General features: G+C 41.6%; 1 protein-coding gene across 1 annotated transcript in view; it reads left to right on the forward strand.

Moving 5' to 3' along the window:
- The window catches only part of CEP112 (centrosomal protein 112), a gene marked incomplete at both ends in the record, with an annotated part of 144,138 nt that extends 119,342 nt beyond the window's left edge, over nt 1-24,796 (forward strand). The window contains 4 exons of the mRNA XM_080356772.1: nt 9,817-9,906; nt 21,046-21,147; nt 22,279-22,343; nt 24,412-24,796. Of these exons, the coding sequence (XP_080212898.1) occupies nt 9,817-9,906; nt 21,046-21,147; nt 22,279-22,343; nt 24,412-24,796 (642 nt within the window). The remainder of the gene's footprint in view (nt 1-9,816; nt 9,907-21,045; nt 21,148-22,278; nt 22,344-24,411) is intronic.
- Between the last annotated feature and the right edge of the window lie 650 nt (nt 24,797-25,446).

A 25,446-nucleotide genomic window follows, 5' to 3' on the forward strand; every position in this document is an offset into this window, starting at 1 on the left:
AGACCTCTAAAATGAAAGGAAAAAGCTTCTGAAGAGCTGAACTAGATCTTACCCATGTCTAATTTTGAAAAAAAAAAATATGAACTTAAAGGATTTTAGAAATGTTTAGAAACATCAGCATTATGACAGCCAGCATCTCTGCCATAACGTCATACGATTAACTAGACCAGAAACATTCTGGGGTGTTCTGATCAGCTATGTTAATGTGTCTTTTAAAGAGTATAAAGCAAATGCTCTATAAAATAGATACTTGAGAAACAGTTTTTGTTTTCCTCGGGGTAGTGAGATTAGAGTTTCGTAATCTGTTTGCCCAGCTGCAGAGGACATTCTTTTGCAGTTTTTCTTTTTAAGTAAATGAGCTTCATCTCAACAAAATCCAGCTTCCAAAATGCTCAGTTTTCACGCATACTTTAAAACAGCAGCGATCGCATTATTGTCTCTTGTTGCAAATGTAATTGGGCTGGAGGTCATGAAAGACTTTGAATAAAAGAATTTCCAAGTTTCCCTGTCAAGAATCATCACGTTTTTGGCTTTCAGACATAATTTTAGGAGATATTACTTTGCTGCCTCTCACATCTTACGTGCATTGAGAGTGCCGGTGCTGTTGAGTCAAGCTCGCTCTTGTTCAGTTCAAAAAGCAGTGGTTTGCTTTGCGAGTTAATATTGTTGATTAAAGTTCCTTTGAAAGGTATAAAGGCATTATTAGGTTTTTGTGTGTGTGTGCGCAAGGGAATGTGCGTTATTTTATGTAATGGGAGAATTCCAGCAATATTGGACGGTCTTGTAGCCCATTGCACAAAATAAATAGTTTTTCTTTCATTCTTACTGCGAATCAGATTAGCCTATCGATTAGGAATATCTGAACCTTTCATTATTTACTTTTTAAAGAGCATAGCAAATACGTTGCTTTGTAAAGCCTGCTAGAAATGTTCATACTTGCGGCTCTTCGTGCTTCTGTGACGGGGAATGCGTTTTCAGGAGGCATTTGTAGAGCTGCAGGGCTCTACTGGAACCTCTGGTCCGTCTCCAGGTGTAAAGTTTCCCAACACCCACTTAAAGTGGCAGTTTGGTGATAAACTTAGTTGGGGACGAAGCCCTAGGCGGTGGGAATGTTGCCTTGTTCAGCAACGATGGATAAATACGCTTTATCGCGAGTCTAAATCATTCTGTCCGAACTCCTCATGTTTGTTTTTGCAGAGCTGTTGGTAAGAACAGAGCAAGCAGCAAAAGCACATGTTTTGCTCGTTAATTCGTATTCACAAGAGTGGGTTTTGACTAGCGCAGCACATCCATTGACGTGATGTTTTAGACACTCTTACGACGTAGCATCAAAAATTCAAGAAGTTGTCTGGAAACGTTGAAGCCGCATCAGGTCTTCACAGGAAACTTCTCCGGGAATGGCAGCAGACTCCTCACGTTCCCTTTGATTGCAAAGTGTTTAATAAAAAGCAAATTAGGAAATGAAAATAGTCGCGCGGATCAATCAGGCGCAGCAGCTGCACCTGTTCAGCGTTGTCTGTCAGACATTAACCTGATTGGGGGTGTTTTAGTTTGTATAATAGTCTCAAAATCAGACTGAAAGGTTGATTTAAAAAATACCTGCTGTATTTTGTGTGTGCTCTGAGGCTGATAACAAACTCTGCAGTTCAAGTTTTAATAACTAAGGGGGGGGTATGAAACTTCAAAAGGTTTGTGATAAATGTTTTTGACAATGCGTCGGCTCAACATTAGGCAGGATCTTGGTAAATCCTCTCCTAAGTGGTTTAAAATGGAGTTTTGAACTTTTCCTTCATAACTGTGTGCTTAAGATGTCATGGCGTCTTTGGGTTTAAAAGATTCATTTTATCTGGTGTATGTGAACCGTTGGTGTTTCTGTCTACACCTCCCAGAGCGAAAGGGGGGGAAACATCAGCACTTTTCTCCTTTCGGCACCTCTGCCCCTGCTCTTGGCCGTGAAACTCGTGGAGGCTGGAAAAAGGCAGAGCTGGTTTTAAAGCAAACTAACGAACCACTCCAGGTAAATTTGATAGTAAATCTTCCGAGCTGACAAGCTTTTCAAATGACTCCATCGCGACAACCCTTAAATTTCCTGATAACAGGCAAAGCAATGCTTGCACACGGCAACTGCTTGTTGGCTTTTGTGGTTCATTGAGAAAAGCAGATGAAAGCAGGTTTATTATTGCTCTTTGAACCTCACTCCCTTCCCCCCTCCTATCACCTGGGCCACTAAAAACAAAGCGAAAACAATTCCTTCCTTGGCTCCCCCTGAACACAATGCCTATCTTTACAATTTATACTGCTGTTTTCTTTGAATTTTTATCTTTGCAGGACTTGCTGTGCCTTGTGGCATCTTTTGCATTTCAAAAGAGTTGAGTTTATAGAGCCACGCGGTGAAGCTCTGACTCCGCAAGGTGCTTAGGCCCTCGCCTAATTTTAAGCCTATGAATCGTTCTACTGGTGCTCTCAGGGTGTTTGAGGCATATATGGCTAAAGGCTTTGCAGAAAAATGGTCCTAAAGCTTTGGTCAGCTCAACTAAATATTTACAGAAAATGCTGAAAACACACGAATATTTTAGAGGAACAAATTTGTCAAAAATACATGTATTGACAACCCTAACAGTGCGCAGGGAATCTGCAAAAGACACCGATGCGGATGAAATGTGATGAGAAAATATTAGAGGACTGCTCAGGAGCTAACGCTGATGGTCCACTCAAGAGCCAAAGTATATACTATGCTGCCAATCGGTCTCTTGCCTGTGAATTGTGAAAAATGACAATAGCGTAGCGCTAGAGCCCACCACACTGGAAAAGTGTTTGCAAATGTGTTTGGTTTATGTTAAGCGACCTATTTAAAGTTTTTTCACTACTACTAGAGAGACTGGATTTTGTTCCTGGAGTCAAATGATTCCCTTCCTTCCTGAACCCCTTTTTCTTCCCACAGTCCCTCAAGGGAAGAAATAGTTGTTCGTCACAATGGCATCTCCTGCTGGCAAATCTCAGAAGCGATACAGACGGGCACCAAAAGGAGCTGCTTGACTTGCATGAGTGGGCAGAGCAACATTTCTGCTCCCATTTTGAAATACCAGACTTCCAAAAGTAAATGGGAGCTCTCATTATTCCAATTGAGAGTTGATGAACTCTTTGCCTTTGGGAATTACCCCTTTTATCTGATTCCTGACCAAAGAAACCTTTATTTTTTCACAGTAGCACAAAACGGGCAACCAGCTCTTTTGGGGACGCATTTTAAAAAGAACAACCATTGGTATTTTCATTCCGTGTTGTAATTCATGTTCACTCTTTGTGAAATAGCGTGTAGTGGTTGAAATTATATATTAGGCGTGAAGATTCCCAGGTTTGCTGTTCTGTCGTTGCATGGTAGGACACCATGCACACTGGTCTATGCAGGAGGTCTCTTCTTCCCCATCTACACACAGTTGATGGCAACTTCACCCAGGTAATGAAGTTGAACTGATAGTAAAAGTCTAGGAGGTGAGTGGAAGGAAAGTGTTAGAGAGATGTAAAATACTGCTTAAGGTCTTTTAATTTCTGTTCCTGAGCAGCAATGAAGCATAAATTTTCTGTACAGTCATAATAGTAATTGTAATGCTACAATAATATGCGTTATTAGACACCGTAACTATTTTCAGTACGAAATAATAGAGAGTTTCTTTTCTGTTGCAGTAATGTTGGCCCCTGCATATAGGTCGTGGAAAACTTTGTTTGCAAAAACAAAGCTATTGTTTTAACCAAAACCACAGAAATTTTGCCTTTCATATTGAATCAGTAGCATAATGAGTAGTGGAGCAATAGTTCAACATCAAAGGAGACTCCTTGGATATATAGTGTGTTGCAACAACAGCGAAAAAAGTTCCCACCAGAAAGGAATTCTGCCATATGTGAACAGCAAACATGTGTATTAGGTTAAAACCATAAGATTTCCTTTGCTTTACACCAAAAACATGAGAGAACTGAAGTGCTGGGGTTTTCGAACAGTCGTGGGCTGGAATGCGGCGCGGGGAGCACACGGTGTCCGGGCTTTGGACAAGAGCTTTGTGCAAACCCAAAACCACTGAGGGTGCACCAACAATTTGGCTCAAACGTCAGTGTTTCGCTTTTTAAAAGCACACTTGTTCTGCTCTGACTCATGGTGTTACATCAGTGGTCTTCAAAGATGTATTTTCCCCGTTTATTTACAGTAGTTGTAAACCTGGGCAAATTTACTTATCTCTTTAAAATATTTCAGCAAAAATAATGATGACTTTACAAATTCAGATATTATCTTTGATGGGATGCTTGGCCTGATTTCTTTGAATAAGAGTCGCGTTTGACTCCGTAAACCATGTAGAGTAAAGGAGAATCTTTTGCCCAGACAGCCCATGCTTAAAGCTCCGTGGTGAGATTCACTCAAGATTTTCAAGCATCTCCATACATATTTCTGGAACAAAATTTGCTTTACTTTTTGTCAAGATTCACATGGTTTTTCTTTAGAGTTCCAGAGCTTGGTTTTCTTCTCATGAACGAGGAGAGAAAACACATCAATGGATGTCATTTGAATTTAGAAGGCACTTAAAGAGGGCCCTGTATTCAGAATTATTGTTGGCACATGTTTTGAGGATGTAAAGTGGAAGCCTTTTTCTGTGGGCATAGTAAGGAGATAATTAAAACTACAGTAGGTAATTACGGTAGCTTTTATTACTGCATCTTTCATTAAGTAATTAAATTAATTCGGTAATGTTTGAAAAATTCTTTGAAGATGAAAAGTGCAAAGTATTACCACCTTTAGTTGGAGTATTACCCCTCACTGGTCATATATATTGGGGTCTTGATATGGGTGCGCAGAGCTGCTGGTACAGCCAACAAGAATTACGAGTGTATATCAAAAAGACTGTGCCGTTAGCTGGCATAGTCTGATAACTGCTGACACTCTTTGTTTCAAAGTGGGGTTTTAATATTTTCCTGAAGATTTTTCCTTTGCTTGTAAGCGTCACTTATCTATTCAGCCCTCTGTACCTGGGAGATAAATCATCGTGATGCCAGACCTGCCCTGATGTGATGGGAGCAGGAATGCAGCCCCGTCTGCTCTCAGTAACACACCAAAAGTGGGAAATTATTTCAGGTTGAAGAAGCAAAACATCACACTTTTGTAAATACAGCATCTTCATAGTAATAATCAATACCAAGTAATTAAAAACAATAATTATTTGTTTACGTAATTCTTCCAGAACTCTTCTTTTTTTCCCAGGGTTTCCAACTCTTCTTTTAAAAAATATCCTGTAGCTAAAGGATAATCAAATCCGTTTAATATATTGAAGATGAAATCCTTCATATATTCCCATTCCATCCTTGTTCATGTGGTTCTTAGAACTCTTTCTCTCACCAGCTTTTACTTGACGTAGATTAAGCCCTGTAACTAATGCCAAAAATGTATTCCTGTGTCCGACAGGGATTCTGTAGCGCTGCCTCCAAATGCTCCGAATTCCACGAGCGGAGTTGGGTTTGAAATCAACTTCATTCAGCATTTCACTGGCGATAATCAAACCCCAATAGAATGATATGAAAAAAGTGCCTACCCAGGAATGCGGTTCAGATGTTCCCGTCTCCTTTCGCATCAGCCGGTACCCAAATATTTCGTGTCCCAGCGACAGGATGGACCCGTCCAGATCCACTTGAGGTCCCAAAATCTGACCATATTGTTTAATATTTCAATGCCGTGATCTCAAAGCCATTACTTTTCCTTTCCATCCTTCCCTCAGTGCGACCAAAACATTTACAATATAATTTTATTTCAGGATCCTTTCCATTTTTATAAATAAATCAAATGAATGTTCCTTTTATACTGCTGTAATTCACCCACATTGTTGCAGCAGAGCTTATTATCTCATTTACATTTTTAAGTGCTTTTCAAAGTGTAGGATATCTGGGCTGGAAAGCAAAACATTTCATTGCTTTGTTCTCAAGCCAACACAAAGCACTTCCAAGGTCAGGTATGGTGTAGACTTTCAACAGCAAACATGTTTACATGGCATTTGAAAGCCGGTTTAACTGAAAAAAAACCCCATGTCTTTATAACAGTGATGTAAGTCAACTTAGCAAAGCTGAGGGACGGCCATTAATTCTCTACCTGGAAAAATTTAACTAAGTTTTGCTTTGTTTTCCGTTAAGGGAAAAAAAAAACCACACCTCTGACACTTAAATATTAGCCTATTTTTTAAAAAATTTAATAGATTTTTCTTCATCTCAACAGTTGTTACTCTCTTACTCTTCAGGGAAAATCTAAGACTCCTAAGCTGTAGAATAAAAGCTGCATTTCTGAACAAAACAAACCCCATAGCTCAAGTTTACCAAAGAGCTGTTCTGTGGTGTGCCTGGGCCAAGTCTTCTGCTGGTTTTAAGAGTGTTTTATACGACAAAAACTTCTCCGTCAGGTACAGAAGGTTGGAGGGTTCTGGGTACCTGCAGCATTCAGGCTCTGGCCGCTGCTATGAAACTTTTTGCCAATAGAGACAATTTTCAGTGTCATGTTCGATGACGTTATGGCGCATTATTCATGACATCCATCGCGATCCCTCCTAGCAAATTCCAATCACGGGCAACAAACTTGCTTACCTCTAATGACTATTTTCAGAGCTAATCATATGCAGGAGTCTACAGCAACCGGGAGATTTTGATGTTACTTTTTAAGATTCTTTGCATGGCTTTGATCAAATACTGATCCTTTGGTTTTACTTTTCTGTCTTTGTGCTGCTGGGAAAGCTGAAATACTCACATGAAGATTAATTACTCACAAAACCAGGTTCTACAAAGTGACCGGTGTGCAACGCAGCGATAGAGCAAAACTGGTCAGGTTAGAGGGATTTGGGATGGATCAGAGGAATTCGCCTTTTTTTCTGCCGTCCCAATGCAAAACCCAGTAACAGCCAGTTGTGAGCCGATTGGAGGAGTGTGTAAACTCATACGGAATATTTTGTTCTGGATGATCGATGAGCAAATTATTATGACTTAACAATTTGCTGCACTTATATGCTATAGTAAAAACACCTTGTTTCTAAATTTTACTTGTTTAAGGCGTTGTCTGCTCTCATAATGAAACAAAATACATGCACTCCATGCTGGCAAACACTGTGTAGAGTAGGTGGACCTAACAAAGACCCGGTGTCATCTGCATTTCCCAAATTAAATTACTTTTAGATGCATCGCAAACCCTCAGATTTAAAGGAACCTTTCATTTTATGCTCTGCAAAAGCCGTATGTCTGTTGTAAATACAAAGAGGAAAAGTGTACTGGTTATGTCTGGACACTTTGAGTTACAGCAGGACTATGTCGAATTAATTGGGTCTTTGATCATCTTTCTGATACGTGGAATGGCCCCGCTCCTTCTTATTAATACATTTCTACATTGCATGGCCTGATCACTTTAAATCAAAGTCTGCTTGTTTATGTTTTACCTTACAAAATGAGATGTACAAGAAGAAAATAAAAAGCCTACAATTCACACATATATTTCATTATATTAATGCAAATTCATGGTGCTGCAAGACTTGTTGAGTATTGAGGACCGGTTATATATTCAAAGCCTGCATTTCAACATTTCTCAGAAGTGGTGATAGCGTGAAAGTCCCTGGGCAGATTTGAAGTTCATGCTTGGGTCTGGTTAAATTTTTTGGCATCAGAACATGTAATAGTCTTACAGCAAGAAGACTTTAAAGTTAATACCTGGCATCACTTCAAAACAATGTGCAAGATCTATCATAAGTAGTCCTCTTATCTTATCTCAATAGGAATTTTATCCTGTAAATGATTTGAAAGTACAGTATTTCAGGGCTGTGGAAAAGAGCAAGGGGTTTTTTTGTTAAATTGTACGGCGAGTGTTTTCAATGGTCCTGGTTTATGGACGGGTGTTCGTTGGAGGACACAAACATGAACCCTGCTCCCTGCGCCATGCAAAGCTCCCTGAGAGCCCAGGGACTCCTTGGGCTCCTTCTCAGGTCTGGGTGCAGCTCCAGCTGTTTCAAAAGCCCCCCCAGAGGCACCTCCATGTTGTTTCTAACGTTATCTCCAGCGCAGGTCTCTTCCCAGGGCCAGCCCGACTCTACGCCTTGTGTCCCAGCTGATGGGAGCGCTGCCCGCACCCCTGTCCTGCAAAATATAACTCCAAGTATTCCTTCCCAGCTGATGGGAGCACTGCCCCGCTCTCCTGCCATACAAAAGATCACAGAATCACAGAATCGACTGGGTTGGAAAAGACCTCAGAGATCATCGAGTCCAACCCTTGGTCCAACTCTAGTCTGTTTACTAGATCATGGCACTAAGTGCCATGTCCAATCTCAATTTAAAAACCTCCAGGAACGGCGAGTCCAGCACCTCCCTGGGCAGCCATTCCAATGCCTGACCACTCTCTCTGCACAGAATTTCTTTCTAATATCCAGCCTAAATTTCCCCTGGCAGAGTTTAAGCCCATGCCCCCTTGTCCTATTGCTGATGCCTGGGAGAAGAGCCCAATCCCCACCTGGCTAGAACTGCCCTTCGGGTAGTTCTAGAGAGTGCTGAGCTCACCTCTAAGCCTCCTCTTCTCCAGACTAAACAAGCCCAGCTCCCTCAGCCTCTCCCCATAGGGCTTGTGTTCAAGTCCCTTCACCAGTCATGTTGCTCTTCTCTGGACCCGCTCCAACACTTCAATGTCTTTCCTGAACTGAGCGGCCCAGAACTGAACACAATACTTCAAGTGTGGCCTCACAAAAAGATAGCTCCAAATATTCCTTCCCAGCTGATGGGAGTGCTGCCCACTCTCCTGCCCTACAAAAGATGACTCCAAATATTCCCTTCCTGCTGCCACCGCCGCCTCTGTGTCCGCGTCAATCTTCCCACCACATTGTGCACTTTGCTTCAAGTCAGCACTTGCCGCTAACAATGCCTTTATTCAAGTTGACAACATAACTAAGCTGCTGGTAAATGTGTAAGTGAATGTTAAGTGTATATTCAAACATTCAACAATGACTAGGAAACTGAAAAAAAAAATCTTCGGAACTTTGTGTTGTTTGTTTGGTGTGTATCTGTTAGAAATAACATGGACTGTCGGCTCCGTGGGGCGCGACTGTGCTTTTGTTAAGCGTATAACACAAAGATCAAGGCTCTGAGGGACTGCTGTAATAAAAATAAATATATAAGAAGAACAATGATGACAAAAGAAATTTGCCAATGCATTTTATGAGCTTAGTTTAAGAGTGATTATTTCTGAACTAAAGAAAGACTGGATAGTTGTAGTAGAGTGACGTAATCATAATATTCCTTTTATTTATTGCTATTTATACTTCATTTGTAGATCACATGCTAAGACTTTGCTATGGGGCATGAGGGGAACCCCTCATTTCAGTAATATGGACTACATTTTCACTGCAAACTCCAGATATGGGTTTCCAGAGACAGGATTATTCTTCTGGCTTAAAGGAGAAGTTATTGGTACATGTACAAGTGTCCTGGAAGCACCAACTGCACAAATAACACCACAGCAAAAAATCTGAGACAATGGCAAATGCAATTGTTGCAATTACAACATTTCCATTTCACATCCAACCTTTGAGGGTATTTATTACATTTTATTATGAATACTTGTAGCCTATCATAAAATAGAGCTACTAAGATGTAACAACTCCCGTTCAATGAGCGGTCCTACCTGTGCAGAATAGCTTTGCTTGCTAAGGGTGGGCAAACCGATCCCGCACTGTTTTCTTAATCAGCTCACTGAATGACATCGCCCGTAAGTTTTTCTGCCCCGCCGCGTTTCTCACGTGTGTTTTGCACCCGCTGGTTCTGTTTCAGGCCCTACAAGATGAAGTGGAAATGTGTCGCGCTCGGGCACAGGCTGCGGAGAAGAAGCTGCAGTGGCAGGAGCTGGAGGCCCACGAGCAGGTACTGGTGCTGCCCCCCAAGTCCTCTCCCTTGGGCAAGGAGGCTCAATGTTTAAAAAGAATATCTTGCTTCAAAGCTAAAGCACGTATTTTTGTGCAAAATTTTCAGCTAGCTTTCTTTTCTGGGTTTTTTTTTTTTTTTGGTAATAAAAGAGAATTAAACCATCTGAACCCTACAGGCAAATACTTATCTCACGCTCTCTATTGCAAGTTGGCATTTCGACTGTTCTGGCTGTTAAATGATGCGTTTATTTTGAACTGTCTATTCTCTTTTAAGAGAGGTTTCTGAGACTACTCTAACCTGTTGTTTAATGGCTTGTATGAAGAGAATTGTAATTGGACAATAACTGAGCTAAAAATAATCTTGATTCCTGATCTTATGCGTTCATTGTTGTAGCATGTTGTCTGTAAACAGTTCCATATGATTAATAGTGCTAAAAGTATTCTGGATGCTTTCAGTGAAACCAGAGATTTAGTGTCCTTCAAGCAAAATAGTGTATATAGGTTATAGACTAATATTGAAACAGAAAGTCAATGATCTGCATTCAAACCAGATTAAGTTGAAGTATTCAGGAGAATATCCAGGTGGTGGATATGGGAATCAAATACAAAATTTACAGATTTACAGTTTTTGTGGCATTTGAGAACTTTATTAGGTGCTGAGTAAACAGTATCAATATCATGTATCATACATAATGGGTTTCTAAATCCCTCCAGAACAAAAATGCAGAAATGACAGCTCTGACATATTTGCAGTTGTTATGTCTTGGCCAGACTACCTGTAAACGTGTTCATCAAGTGTTAACAGCAGCTGAAGGCTCATTAGCTGATTAGGGAATTGAAATATTTAAGGCAGCATCTTAGAACTTGTTGCTTTATCAAACCTTGTCTGAATCAGAATTGCATAAAATACCAGAATCTGTACTGGCGCTATTACAAAGGCCACTTTTCGGAGCTCTTACATTTCTGTAAATAAGGAGCAGAGAGGGTTAAACAGCTTCTGGTTTTCATTAAAAGGAAAAATCTTGTGTTTTGATTCTATAACAATAACAAACAAATGAATGAGACATGAAAAAAACATTTTGTTGTGCTTTTAATTAAAAATAAAAAGCTGTTTCTCATTATGGCTTGTTGGGTGGTATCTTGGCGCTCCATGTTTGTCTTTTTTTCGGTGCAATGTCCTTATAACTCTTCAGTCTCCAGGAGTGACTGACAGATCCACGAAGCTTAACCCTTTGTTACAATAACCCTCTGGATATCGTACAGAGTTAACCTTGCTTTGTTATAATTATCTCACCAATAATGGGGGGCGATGTGTTCAAAGGGCTCTGGTGGCAAGTCCTGAGCTGCCTAGAGGTGAGCGTGGTGCTGCCATTGAAGATGAGCTGTTGTTGTTATGGAGCTTTTTCACTCCAATACTTCATGTTCTCCTGCGACGTTGTGTTTTCTCCTGTTTATTTTTCAGTCCTCTTTATAGTGTGAGTAGATGCGATCACGTTATATTTGTGTTGTTTCATCAGTGGTACAGTATGGCAACGTTACACGTTCCAATGCAGGTGAATGTACATCCGTCAAAAGTGGGAACTTCTCCCTCTTTGACTCACCTGAATAATTTGATCATTTCTGTAAAGGTTGTCGTGTCTTTGCTAAGCACAGTTTTCTAGGACAGTGGTCCATGTGTTGAGTAATATTATTATACTTGTTGATGGGAGTCTGAGAACTTCATCTTGAAATGCTGGATGTTTCCTTCAAAAATTAGATGTCCAACTTCTTGAGGCATGTAATTGTCTTCATGGAAAGTGGCAAACTAGCAGTAAATAAAGTGTAAGTCACGCTTAATAGATATAGTTTTTTGTATATAGGTTTCTTGATATGTAGTCCCAGGATTCAGTTAAAGCAATCTGGGAAGGTTCCTAGGCAATTTGGGTGCATCCAGACCTCTCCTTGCAAAACAATGCGGTAGTTTTGTATATGTCAGTAATATGTAACTGTGGGAACCGGCTTCTTGTCAACTAATCCCATTTAGTTTTCATTCCTGTGCCCTGTACTCTTGTGGTGTATCGCTTGGTTGTCTCTGATACGTGCCTGGATGTGATGGAAGACAAGATTTCTGATGGAAAGATCTCTCATTCTGCTAAAAGTCCTTGAGCCGTGGCTTTGTGAGATTGTCGGTCATAGTTACAACATCCAAATTGTTCATACAGCAGACTTTACATCCTGTAAATGTGTAATTAAAAAGACGCACATCACTGGGAGCTTAAGCGTGTGCCTTAGTGAATCCATTAGTCTAGATGTGCCACAAATGTTGCTGAATTGGAGCGTGTATAAAAATTAATGCTAGTGATCTTCTTGCTTTATTACCGAGATTTCTTTAAAATCCCTTATTTCAAATTCCTTTTTGTAAGGGTAATCACCCCATCTCAGTGTACTGAAAAGCTCCAAGAATCTCTCTTTTGAGAATTACAGGCAAGAATTGATTCAGAAAAAAACCCTATTCTTTTCATTCCTCATTCTAATGTTTGTAACTATAGGGGTGGATTGAATATGATGTAAAATTTCTAGCTGGGGAATTGGCAAACAACTGAAGTAGCATCACTCTAGATACTCATACCATAGGAATACTGCTCCGAGCAGTCAAGTGACAAGTAGAGTCTTAAAGGAGAGATTCTCTGAAGACAGAAAATCAATTATGTTCAATTCATGAATATTACTGAGGAAATGAAGGAGAATACCAATGTAGATTTCTAGCCCTTTAATTTCTTTTTTCTCAAATAGATTATAAAAAAGGGAGAAAGGAGTTATCTGAATAAGGATGTCGTAGAAGTATTTGGAATAAAATGGAACAGCTCCGTTTGTTAAGTGGGTTTCACTCATGTTGAAATGAAAGCAGGAGTGATAATTGTAAAAGAGCTATGATTCAAAAGCATTCAGCAAGTTTTCATTTTTAATGTTTATTATTCCGACTTGCTCAAGTTTTTTTTATGGCTGCCGGATATTTACCACATTCAGCCGAACTTACTGTTTCCATGCCAACTAAATATATTTGTTCTCAGACGAGCGCCGTGATGCATCGTTCTGCAATTGCAGTTGCTGTGTAGCACAGAGAATTTCTGAGATTTCCCCCACCTCCTCCTTGATGGGAACAGTGCTGGGGCCGCAGATTCGTGGAGCTGTGAGTAAAGGAAGAGTAAGGCAGAGATGAGCAACGCCGGTGCCCAAGGTGCGGGTCCCACGTAGTTCTTAATACAACGATAGCTGGAAGACTTGAGTACTATTAATATCCCTTTCTTTTAGGGCTTTAGGTCCGTATTTCTTTTCAGGTTCGTTTTTAAAGGTATCGCAGAGATATAAATGCGGTCGGATAAATTCGCGGAGAACTTTTGCCCTCACTTCTGTGTCCTGCCGTACATGATCTGATAAAATCACGTGGGAGCAGAGGAGTTTCCTCCATCTGGAGGTGGGTGAACCGCTGCAGGAAATTGGGCACAACCCAAACCTGTCCCTGGGTACGGGACTTTAGCTCGGGCACCCCATATAATTGTGAAATCCAGGCAGTGCTTCTGGGGCCCCTGCCGTGAATTCCCGGACGTTTTCAAAGAGTTGTCATTCTCAGAACGTGTTAGAGTCATTTAAAATCAAGCTAGAAAGCTCTGGGTTAGGTATTTAAGAATGAAAAGCTCTGCTTTGTGGCAGCTGCAGGTGAGGAGGGTTTGGGCCGGTTTGTTTTGCAGAGCCGGGGAGCGCTTTGAGAAACAACCGCTCAGCACTGGGGGCACTGATGCAATTCTGCCATTTGCTCCGGTTGCTTCAACCCAACGTCACTGAAACGCTTCCAGAATTTTCCCCCAGGGACCCATTTCTGCTCCCACAGAAATGAGAAGAGCTTAGTCCAGATCTGAAGGATCTTCACCGCAGAAGTGACTCCGGGAGAGCAGCCCTGGCACCGTCACCGCCTGCGGACCGGGGATTAACCCCTGGGGCACCTTCTGGTGCCATGGGGAAGAAACGAGAACCTGAAAGAAGTTTCTGCTGTGACTTTCGAGAACAGGGACACCGAATATAGTCACATTAAAATAGTTTCTGCAGCTCTGTGGGGCTGAGGAGGGTCCTGCCCTCCTTGCCTGTTGGCTTCTGTCCGTCCATCGCTCTGCCAATAGTGGATCAGGACCATACTGCCTCCTTCAGCTGGTTTCAACCCATAAAGCGTTTCAAATACGTCTGTATTTTGTGAAAAATGGAAGAGACAAACAGCACGAGGGGCGTCGCTCCCCACAGGCTGGCACCCGGAGATCTGCACCGTCCAAGATTTCTCGTCCAACTGCTTATGGTGAACAAATATCAAGTTTAAAACATTTCTATTGAAAAGAAGATGTTGGTGAGCTACATCCAAGCCGTGACGAATCTGATGTCAGCAAGAGAGCTGGTTGGGCTGTTTGGCGTTCACAGACCAGGACGTCATTCCTCGGTGTGGTGTTCTTTTCAGACTTCACCATAGAGGCTATTGGGGGAGAATCAGACTGATTCTGGTTATTTCTCTATAAGGGGCCTAAGATATAGGTGCCCCTACAGGTGTATGGCAATGTTGATGAAGGCACCATAAAATAATTACTGACATTATTTGGAGCCCAATTCTACCACTTTTATGGCAGTTAGTATCAACTATACATGCCATTCCATTGACACATTCATTAATCGCTTTGATACAGAAGCACCCCCCTATTTTTAATTAAGACTGAGATTGTTAGAATAAATCATAACTTTGCATTTGACATATTTAATATTTTGTATAGCATTTTCTTTAATGGCCTACTATGAAGGAATGCAGAATTAAGCAGAATATAGTAAGTTTTATTGTATAGCATGAAGTTTCAGATTAGCAGAAGGAGACAGAAGCTGGGATTCAAGCACAGAAAAACAGATTTGCAGGTGGGATTTGAAAGGAGCTGGAAATCAATGGAGTTGAAAGTTCCCAGGAGCTCCATATGGCAGGAACTGCGGGAGAGAAGGATCTCAGCAACCGTGCAGCTGTCAAAGGGAGAGGAGGTAGATGATGATGATGTACGTGTGGAAGGCAGTGATCAAATGTTGGCTTTGGTAATCAGACACAACTGGAAAATACACAAGTCTATACCTACTTCATAGAACAGAATGGATTGCTGGAACGAAGCGGCCAGCTGGAGAAAGACGGTAAAACAGAAACTACAGATCAAACAGTTGAAAGGGAAAAGATGATTTTGACCAGAAAAGAATAGAAGCATATGCTGGCATGCAGGAATTAGGGAGTATTTTTAAATGTCATTTTTCTAGCTCTTTGTCGTAAACAGCAGTGAACGCGAAAGAGATCTTTCTTTTAGGAGAGCAGTACATCATTTTAGAGTATCTGTGGTTTGCTTGCACATTGTCAGTTAAGGGAATTTTGTTCTTTCAGAAGTGTTTAAAGTAGGACTACAAGGGACAATGATGCTGGTATTTTATGTGAGCAATTAAAAGAAAGAAAAAGAAATGTCTATGCATGGAGGAGCCAGTCGGATGGCAGGCAAGAAGAGCAGAGACACCCCATCTCCAGTGCAAGCCCTCAGTGATGTGTGCTCAATTAGTGATGTGTCCCGTTGATTTTTATCTGGCTGATGAGGTGGCTGGATGGAGCTAAAAAGCCCTGAAAAGGCCAGCTTTCTGATGGTCTTTAACATCATTTAAATTCTGAAGTATTGTTTTATTTGCCATTTAATCGGCACAAACGCAGACGTCCACTCGGGAGCGCAGCAGCCGTGTCCAAGGGTCGAGTCCAGCTTGTTCTCCAGGCGAGATGCCGATTCGATATTTGTTCTTAAAAGAGCAGAAATAGTGATAATAAAAGTAGCTTCTGATTATTATCTAAGAAGATTTGCGTGTTCACGCAGCCCGTGTGAGAATATTGAGCCTCATCCTGCGCCTGCTGAGCATCAGTTCTGGCTGTCGTTAGCGAGCGCTCAGCACCCGCGCGTGTCAGACACCAAAAGCTTGACTTGCTGAACCAGCCCAGGATTATAGAGAAGGTAACACATACCGGCATGTAAAACCAAAACACATAACTGCATTCCAGCGGTGGTGTCGAAGATGCTTGTAGATTTATTTCAGAATTAATTATCTCAATAGTGTATTAGGAATCGACAGAGTCAGAACGAACACCATGTGTTGTCAGCTTGGTGGGGCTGGGCTGGGTTAGGTTTGTTCTTCCCGGCCGGGGGTGAGGACCTCTCTGATGGATGGAAGGACATCACCAACAAGAGCCAAAGGAAATACAAAGATGGCATCTGTGATGAGTCATTTGGAAGGAGGGGAAGAGAAGTCGAGGATCCTCCAAATCGCAGCTGGAACAATAGCGGAGCCCTGGAGAGGGGGAGGCTGAGAGAACAGCGCGGGTTTTCTAGCCACAACATTCCTGGTTGTTCCGTGGTGTTGACAGTGAAAGCTTTTATTCCTCTCCAACTCGTGTAATCCCAAGAATGCTGTTCTCGCCATATGCAGCCCACTGGTGGTGTTTTTTTAAAAAGGTTTTGCCTGCCTTCCGTTTCTTTGCAGCTCTGAATTATATAGACTTGTATTGCTTAGTTGCAAGCAGGATTTTCCAGGTGGGACATCTTGGTTAAGAAAGATATTGAAATACAAGCCACTGAAGTAATAGAGCCTCTTGGACACAGGTTGGAATAAAACTACGACTTAGAGCAGCAAGCCCAGCATGCAGCGAGCAGCTCGGCCTAACTGCAGGTCCCCGCGGGTCTGTAAAGCAACACGGCAAAAACGGTTTGGACGCTCGGATGGTTTACTGGCTAAAGACAGAAAAACAAAGAGGACAGCTATGGCACCAATTTGTGTTTTATTGGGACTGTCAGAACAGAGGAGGTTCTGCAGCGGCGTTTTCTCAGCGGAGAGCAGCATGGTGTACACTTGACAAAATAACTCGCTCAGCTGATGTTGCTCGGTTACTGTTTTCAGCTGAGCCAAATTCATGCAATTTATAGCGTTCATTACTTTTCTTAAGAACTCGAGAACATTTGTATCAAATTGCGTTTTATTTCTCTAAATCTGGAAGAACCGTATTTCAATGTGCGTTGCACAGTAAGAACAGAAATTCCCACTGCCTGAAATAAGAGAGGATGTGGACTAAAAAGCAGCGGATATTTGTATTTAATTATACTGTGAAAAGACAAATGTTCAGGCTTTGTTCTTCATATAAAAAAAAATGATACATCATTTGACTCCTCATTGGGAAAAATCATTGGGGAAGATTTCAAGCTCAAATTAAATGTTGTCTTATGAGATCAGTGAGGGACGTGAAGTTTAAGGAGGTTTTGGTGGATGTGGTTCCTTGGTTGTAGACGTTGTCCCGCTGATGGGTGAAGGGCCCATACAGACCCATGGTGGTTTTGTGGGACTCGAGCGGTGCTCCCTGAGAGTTCCAGAGCGCTGAGGAGCAGAAGAGTCACTGCAATTATGGAGAACACAAACGAGCTGCGATTAATCATGACTTGGATATTCTTTGGGTTGTTGTTTGGGTTTTTTTGTTGATTTGGTCTTTTTTTTTTAATTGGGATGGCATGGTAGTAATTTGTCCTTTGCTTGCCCTTTTCAAAGTGCTTTCAGAAAATTGCTTCAGTAATCTTCACACCACCTGAATGAAGCTGACCCATGCAATATTATTATCTTTATTTGGGAGGGTGAGACTTTAGTCTGAGATTAAATGATTTGCCTAAGGCTGTAGGAGTTATTTGTACCTTTTTGGTAGCATAACCTGTCTTTGGATTTGCTAGAGCAGATGTTTCGCATCTTCTTTCAGAGATGAGCACTGCAGGGCAATGCAGAACCCAACCCCACAAACATCCTTCAGCAGCTTCTGGAAACCATGAGTAGCTGCAAAACTGAATTGTGCCCCCTGAACACTCCTTGAAATAGGAAAATTGAAACTTGTCTTATGTTACTGAAAAGCGTTTGGCCAGGCCTGACTGCTTATTTCTCTTCTGGGCATCAAAACCAACTTTTCTCTCTTTTGAGAATGGTCAATGCCCAACTATGGCAAGATCTCATGGTCGTCTGTGCAATTATAGCTTCCCTGCTTTTTGCATGACTTCGACTATATGAATATTTGTCTCTTTTTTTCTAATTTATTGTGTGCCTAAGCACACATGAGCTATGTGTGGCAACTTCAGCTTTCATTTGCTTCTCCTGACACCAAAGATGATTGATGGTAAAACTTTAAACCTCATATGTTACCCACCAACCTGAATAAACAAAGAGCAGTGTGGCAGCTTAATATTAAAAGCTATAAAACCTTCCTGGGGGTTCGTGGATTAAATCAACTCACCAAAATGAATTTTCAAAAAAAAAAACCCCTCACTTTCTCAGGATTGAAGAAAAATGAACACAACAGTAAATGAAATAGAGCTATCCTCATCCAGCAGACCAAAGCCCTCCTGAGGGCTGAAGAATTGCAATTTAAAACATCTCTCAAGAGGGCAAGAGGAGACACAGTATTTGTGGATCCTAGGGAGGCAGCTTGAGGCTATAAAAGAACAAAAAAGCCTTTAAGGCACCAAAAAGAGAAGAAAAATCCCTGCAGACACAGCTTTCATTGGTCAAAAATAAGTGTTAAAAAAATGAAAGCCTTCCCCCTTTAAAATGTGTATACATTAGCCCGCTATATGTTATTTTTCAGTTGTAAGGAGTGATTCAGATTTTTGCCATGCACTATTTTAATCTCTTGGGTCAATAAACCTTGATAGTAACCTCAGCCAAAAATATCAGCACGTTGTTTATCATAATGTGACAGGAAACAGCTGGGATCCTATTTTCATCCTATTGTGATGCAGTTATTAGTGAGCGCAGTTGAAAGTAACTTACTTTGCCTTAGCAAACAAACCAGTTGCAGTTGTATCCCAAAGAACAGTTTTCACTGAACAAAAAGAGTGTGTCTTCTCTCCGAAACAGTCAGAAATCAGCCCCAAGCAATATTGCAGCTACCAGGGCTTGCTTCTCATTTTCTTTCCCTGTTTTCAGCTGACACAGTAATATATATCTGTGCTTTAAATCATAGTATATATTTCTTCCTGATTTTCCAAGAAACACCTTAGTCAAAAGTGAACAATCCCTTTGCTCCTCTGCGGAATTAACAGCAAATATTAACAGCATTGCAAAAGTGAATATTTAGAGGACAGTTGCAGATTAAACCATTAAAACCAGTGACCTCGTTGAAAGAAGACAGTTGCATAATTAGAACGTTATTATTATTATAACTTTTGTTGCACCTTCCTACAATAAAACTGTAAATTGTTTGCAAGTGCAGAGCTTGGGTGCGAATCAGGACGGAGTTTCTGTGCTGGTTGGGTCACCCCAACGTGTTGGCAAAGTGATCGTCCAGATCCTCTTACTCATGAAATAGATCTTTATTGTTCCAAATGTAGGCAATAAGAGCATTTTGCTGTTCCAGCTGCCTGTTTCTGCTCCTGTCTCACCAAGAACAAACGCAACATGTTGAATTGACTGAAATATATGTTCCTGCTCTATCAAGGTCTCCACCCAAGTCAGCTGTTGGCTCAGAAAATATTTATCCTGGCAAAGCACCTATGCATAACTTTGTAAGCCTTTAGAGAAGTAGTAGCATAAATTTATTGGAGTAACTTTCAAAAACATAAATTTTGATCACTGGCTTATATACAAGCAGAGTTCAAACAAGGTTTCCTGTCTCACCCTTTTTTTTCCTTTAGATTTGCATAGTGGCATCGCTTGCTGTTCACAAGGAAAGCCTCTAATTGCCTATTTGCATAGAGATCTGGAGATTTATTCTGCATGTTGGAACGACTCATAGGCAGAATTTTCCTAAAGTTTCCTCAGATTGTTTTATTCCTTTTGTATTGATAGTTGTATTATGCATAATGCGTGTTTTGGCGTGACGTGCTTTTCCCGAGAGGTGGTACCTGGCACATGTGGCATTGAACTCCGTGGCTCCCTATGGTGTGTGCTCCTCGCAACCCGGAGCATAACCCGGAGGTTACGACTCGTGGCTTCTTCAGATGCGAGACTGAGGTTTTGATTTGTGGTCGCAATGGTAGATTTAAGCAATTTGGTAACTAACACAAAATTAGCACAAAATGGCGTTGGCGTGTAGATCGTTGGAAAAAAAGAGATTCAGTTTGAAAGTTTAAAGATATTTTATAAGTTAATCTGATATTTAGCCTTTTAGCCTTTATTTACATATTCAGCTGCTAATCCAAAAAAACACCTAAGTGCTTGCTTAATTTGAGTTCAGTGGTTAGTGCTATTGGAAGTCAAGTACAGATGTGAGGACCCAATCCAGCCCTGCACGACTCGGCGGACGGAGCTGAACCAGCCTCCCCGCGTCTTCCTGGGTCAAGATTCTGCAAATTCGGCCAAAATAAAGACACGGAGCACATTTGCAACTGATGCATCTTCATTTAACGTCGCTTTGTAACCGTACTGTTTACTCAGCACCAGTTGAATAAGTCATTTAGGAGGACTCATTTTGGTGTGAACATATGAACTCACAAAGTCTAAGATACTTGAAGCTATTTGTTCAAAGTCCCATAGCGTCAATGAAGTTGAGGAAGACACAAAGTGCAATGAAAAATAGTTGCACAATAAGTAAGAAAAGGCCTTAAAAGCACCTAGAAGTTGAGGAATTTTGTAAAAAAACCTTGGGAAACAGTAATTCACCTTGTCTAGGGAGTGTGGGGAAAACATCGCTCTGCTGACCTGGTTCAGATCCCACCAAAGACACAAAGAAAACTGTTGACTATCAATTTGAAAAATGTGTGTCTATATAAATACTCTGTTAAAATAGATTTAGGGATGATTATTGCTTCTTCAGACCATGTCCCAACAGATGCTTTATTGTTTCATTTTCGCTATTTTTCTCCTCCTTTCTATATATTCTTTGTTCTCCTGTTTTCTTTTTCCTTTCTTCCTCTTTTTAGGCTTTCACTCTTTACAGGTCTTTGCTGATCTTTCTTCTCTCTCCTTCCCTTCCCTTTGAAATCACAATTCTGCATTTATTTAAACTCCAGTTTGGGTAAAAGAAGCAAAAACGTTACTCTCTGGCTTCCAGGAGTAGCCACCTATATATACATTTCTTTTTGTTCTGTTACAGATGACCCATATACGACAAGAATATGAAACCACACTCAAAGGTCTGATGCCAGCATCTTTGAGACAGGAACTTGAAAACACCATTGTATCTTTAAAATCTCAGGTAAATTTGTGTTATTCATCTTCGACTTTTAAAACATCTCTTCTATGCAAGAAGTTATCACCATCTAAATTCTGGGCAAACACACTGAATAAACCTCAAAACCAAATGATGGCAAGACTCACATGCTTCTGACTCAGTCATCCCTCAGTGTCCTCACCCTGAGAGCTGCTGTATTGTATCTTTTCATCCCAGATTTTGCTTCAACACTACAGTTGTAATAATTCTGCTTACATGTCAAAGGATTCCTAATGGAAGTGATGGCTCTTTCTCGTATAAATACTTGTGGGTAATAAAGGCTTAAGGGGAAATCTATTTCCAGCTGATGGTAAAAAGCTATTTTTAAAGCGCGGTTACTATTAGCGCTGTGTTGCTCTGCAGCTAATATAAGGGTACTACACCTTTTTAATGAGTTAAAAACACAAAATAGAATTTGATGTCCACCTGCGGGGCTCCTGTAAGCAGCAGCATTGCAAAAGAGTAAAGTAACTACATGCACTAAAACCTTGAGGTTCCTCTTTGAAAACATCGCACAAGAAGGGCAGCGGAATCGCGGAGTCCGTCGGGATTGTTTATTGCTGGGGGAGGATGAAGAGGATAAGCTGGGTAAACGCACCAAGCAGTGATAAAAACAAACAAAACGAAAAGAAAGAAATGCTTGAGGCTTGGGCAAAACGTTGCTAAATGTAAAGTACGCTGCCCAATTGTCTGCTCTTGATGAGTCGTCCAAAAGCAGACACAGTGTATTAATAAACATTAATTTTCATACACTTGCAGGAACAGGTGAGTGCCTTCATCGCAAGAGCAACAGTGTAGGATCAGAGCACAGGTATCGTATGGGAACTGGTGGTGGAACTGGAGCTTCCAAACCTGTGCATAACCCGTATGGTACCACAGGCTGAGCCTGAACTCTGGTTTGACTCTGTTCCTAAAGGGGTGGATAGTGCGCGGCTGGAGCAGGGCCAGGGAAGCCCTGCTAATGATCTCCTAGCGACTGTTAATTCTGGTATGCAGCTAAAGCGTTACTGCATTTTATTTAGGCAGGATAAATGAGAAAGACACCATTTATGAAATGAGTGCAAATGTATTAATTAGAATTTTGTACATCATTTTCACATGGGATGTATTTTACAGGTAAATATCCTGCAGAAAAGAGTCTCTGTCCTGCAGGAAGAGCTGAACACCTACCATGCCAGGAGGTACGGGATTATCTTTAATCAATTTGTACCATTTCACACCTGTGGATCCCAGTTATTGAAGTTTTACGGCTTAATTAAAACACTCAAATATGGTTGCAGTTTTAAAGGATCCTTATTTTCAGTAAACAAGCGTCTAAGAATTTTCCCAGTGCTTAGTCAGTACTATTAGAGCAAGATTAGAGAACTTGCAGGTGCATTACAAGTCTGGGCTTTGCCTCGACGTTCGTGATGAGGCAGTGGCTCGGTGCACAGCTGCAGCGCTGCGGTGATGCCACCTCCTTTTAAGATAGAAAACAATGATGCAATGAATAATCTTACAGATCACATCTTCAAAGTACCGGATCTTCATGAGCCCGAGCTTTTTTTTCAGCCATTTACACCCTCCAATATAAATGATGGCAAGTGCTGCAGCAATAAAAAGCCTTGCTGTGCCTTTAGAGTAAGTGATTCACATGCAGAGGTGAGTAAAAGGAAACTTCCTAGGAAAGCCACTCCATCTTTTGTATATGTATAGACTTTGATGATACTCACATATCTCACACGGGCATTTCTGCAAATAAGAGTGCGGGCTTGTAAAAATAGCATCAAAATTTGTAAGATATATAAACATCTGTAAAAATGTTAACAGTGTGAAAGTTGCCTGAATGTATCAATCCTAAACTATTTGTTAATGAGAATTAGATGAAGCTAATTGGAAACTGAAAATGTCGTAGATTCTTGTCCAGCGTAGGTAACTTTGTTAGATAAATACAAAGCTCTAGATTCTCTCCAACAGCAGCAGTAGCATTACCAAGGCATGCGTTTTGTCTCAAACTTATTCTGAAGGGAAATAGCTGCTTAAAAGGTGAATAATTGGGTACCATTAGGTCAAGCCAGGCCACAAATGGGCTGGCAGGGGGGACGGGCTGGGACAAGAGCCAGCTCTGGCGTCAGCCTGTTGTGGTTTGAGAGTGAAATAACAAGATATAACTAATGAGAATCTCTTCATTTTCAGGTAGCTGCTGGAGCTGTTGGATTTCTTCGATTGCCAACTGGACTGCTTTGAATAGGTTTGAAGATTTGGCTCTTGTAAATTCAAATGCAAAGATCAGTGGCTGTTTTGGTAGCACATACAATGTAATGAAGTTCACGACAACACATCCATTGCTCGTGCCAGCATGTTTTTAGTGGTATCTTCCTTCCATTATTTTTTTTGTTATCTTATTTCAGTCTTATGCTTTCGATATCCTGTGTGTTTGGCTCCATGCTGAGCTTGCTTACTCAGCAAGTCGAGTTTCCTCTACTAATATTTTTGTTATTACTTCCCAGTACCATTCTTTTCACTTTTATACATGAAGAAAATCCCATTTTCTATTATTATTGTCTAAGATATTTTAACATATTTTGACATTGTTCTGTGTCCATGTGTTTACATAATATTAAAATATTATTATTTTGTACTATTTTGTTTTGCCATTATTGTCCTGCTTGGGCATCTCACTCACCTAAGTAGGCACAGTGCATATGAGGGTTTTGTATGGCTTTGTTAACTGGGAAAATATTTTCATGCTGTGTTTGAAGGAAAAGTCTCAGGGTGAGGATGAAAGCACCATGATGAGAAATGTGGCCACTGTTGCCAGTTCTATCTGTTGTTGGGGTTGCATACACCGGTCATGGCAAAGTCCTTTGTCATTTACTGATAACACAGTTACGGGGCATTATTGAAAAAGAGTCGTAACCCATACAGCCTTGATTCTGCGTCAGAGTCTCGTGGATGATCCTGGTAAATCGCAGCAGGTTCCTGAGGGTCTGCAGGGCTGAGGTTTGTGCAGCAGTGGAAGCTGAAGGACCTGGATGGGGGTTCTGGTTGCTGCTCTGCCTCTCGGGCATGGGAAGCCTTCCTTATCTTTTGGCCATCTCCAAGGTAGAGTGTACATTAGTTCATGTGTAATCTGTAAATTTAGATACGCCGGATACAAGAATAGCTTTTTTTTCTTCCCAAGGCACCATCCTGCCGGCAGCATTCGTATCAAGGCTCCGTTAATGGTCTGAGTGCTTGAGAGGGGGCCAGAAATTCTTGCCTTGTGAGTCCGGCGGTGGCACTGGCAGCAGTGGCAGGACGCTGCGTGTCGCTGCTGGCGGGGACGGTCACCTCTCCTCCTCGCCCTGGTGGCACCGGCGTTCACGTGCCACGGTCCACGCAGGGCGCAGAGGGTCCTGATGGCTTCTGGAGTGCCCGCCGAGTCCCATCAAGTCCCATCTCGCCAGCTGGGCTCTTATCTCCACCTGGCACCGAGATCAATGAGGAGAGGCTTTGGCAGGCTGGGCTTTATCCACCCCCACCTCCTGGCAGCGCTGGCAGGGAGCTCCGTGCCAAATACAGCTCCAGCTTTGCTGATTGTCAGTCTGGTCTGGGCATGGGCAGGTTTTCCACCTTCCTTGAATCAACAAGTGATTCTTCTAATTACAGATAAGGGGTTGTCGTGGCTCTGATAAGCCAGGAGGTGCTGCGGCAGGTGCCGCAAAACCTGGCCTGGGGCAACGGCGAGTTTTAGTAGGAGGAGTTTGTTAGGATGCATTTAGTTAATTGTGGGCAGTAAAATGAAATGTGTTTGCTGGGAGGGGTGAGGGGCAGCATAGTTGGGATCTTCAGAAGCACCGAGCGCTCCCGGCGCTGTGTCCAAATGTTGGGGCAGTCAAACCTCTTCTCATGCAAGGAGGAAACGAGGCATTTTGGATTCTGCTTGCATTTTAACATGGTACCTGGCTGCTGTAGTGCTTTTGAAATGGATGCGGAGGGTACATCCATCAACAACCACACGGGCCCCTCTTCTAGCGGGTTCAGTTCAGGCCCGAATCTCCTTCTTTTTGGTGGAATTGGCTTGTTCGTGTCACTGATGGTCAAAAAGCAGCTTGAGAAAAGTAAATCTTGGTCAATCTGAGTTTTAAAACTCTGGGAAACTCTCTTCAGCATCAAATACAGTGTGAGGACCATTTTGAAGGTACTTATAAACCATATAAGAAATTAAATTCAAGGTTAGTTGTAGTTCTCCTGTAGTTGTTAACGTGTTTGATCATTTTTCTAACAAGGAGGCGTTAGTGTCCAAACTGCAGAGTTTCCATA

Source organism: Nesoenas mayeri (genome assembly GCF_963082525.1).
Source record: "Nesoenas mayeri genome assembly, chromosome: 19".
Lineage (NCBI taxonomy): Eukaryota > Metazoa > Chordata > Aves > Columbiformes > Columbidae > Nesoenas > Nesoenas mayeri.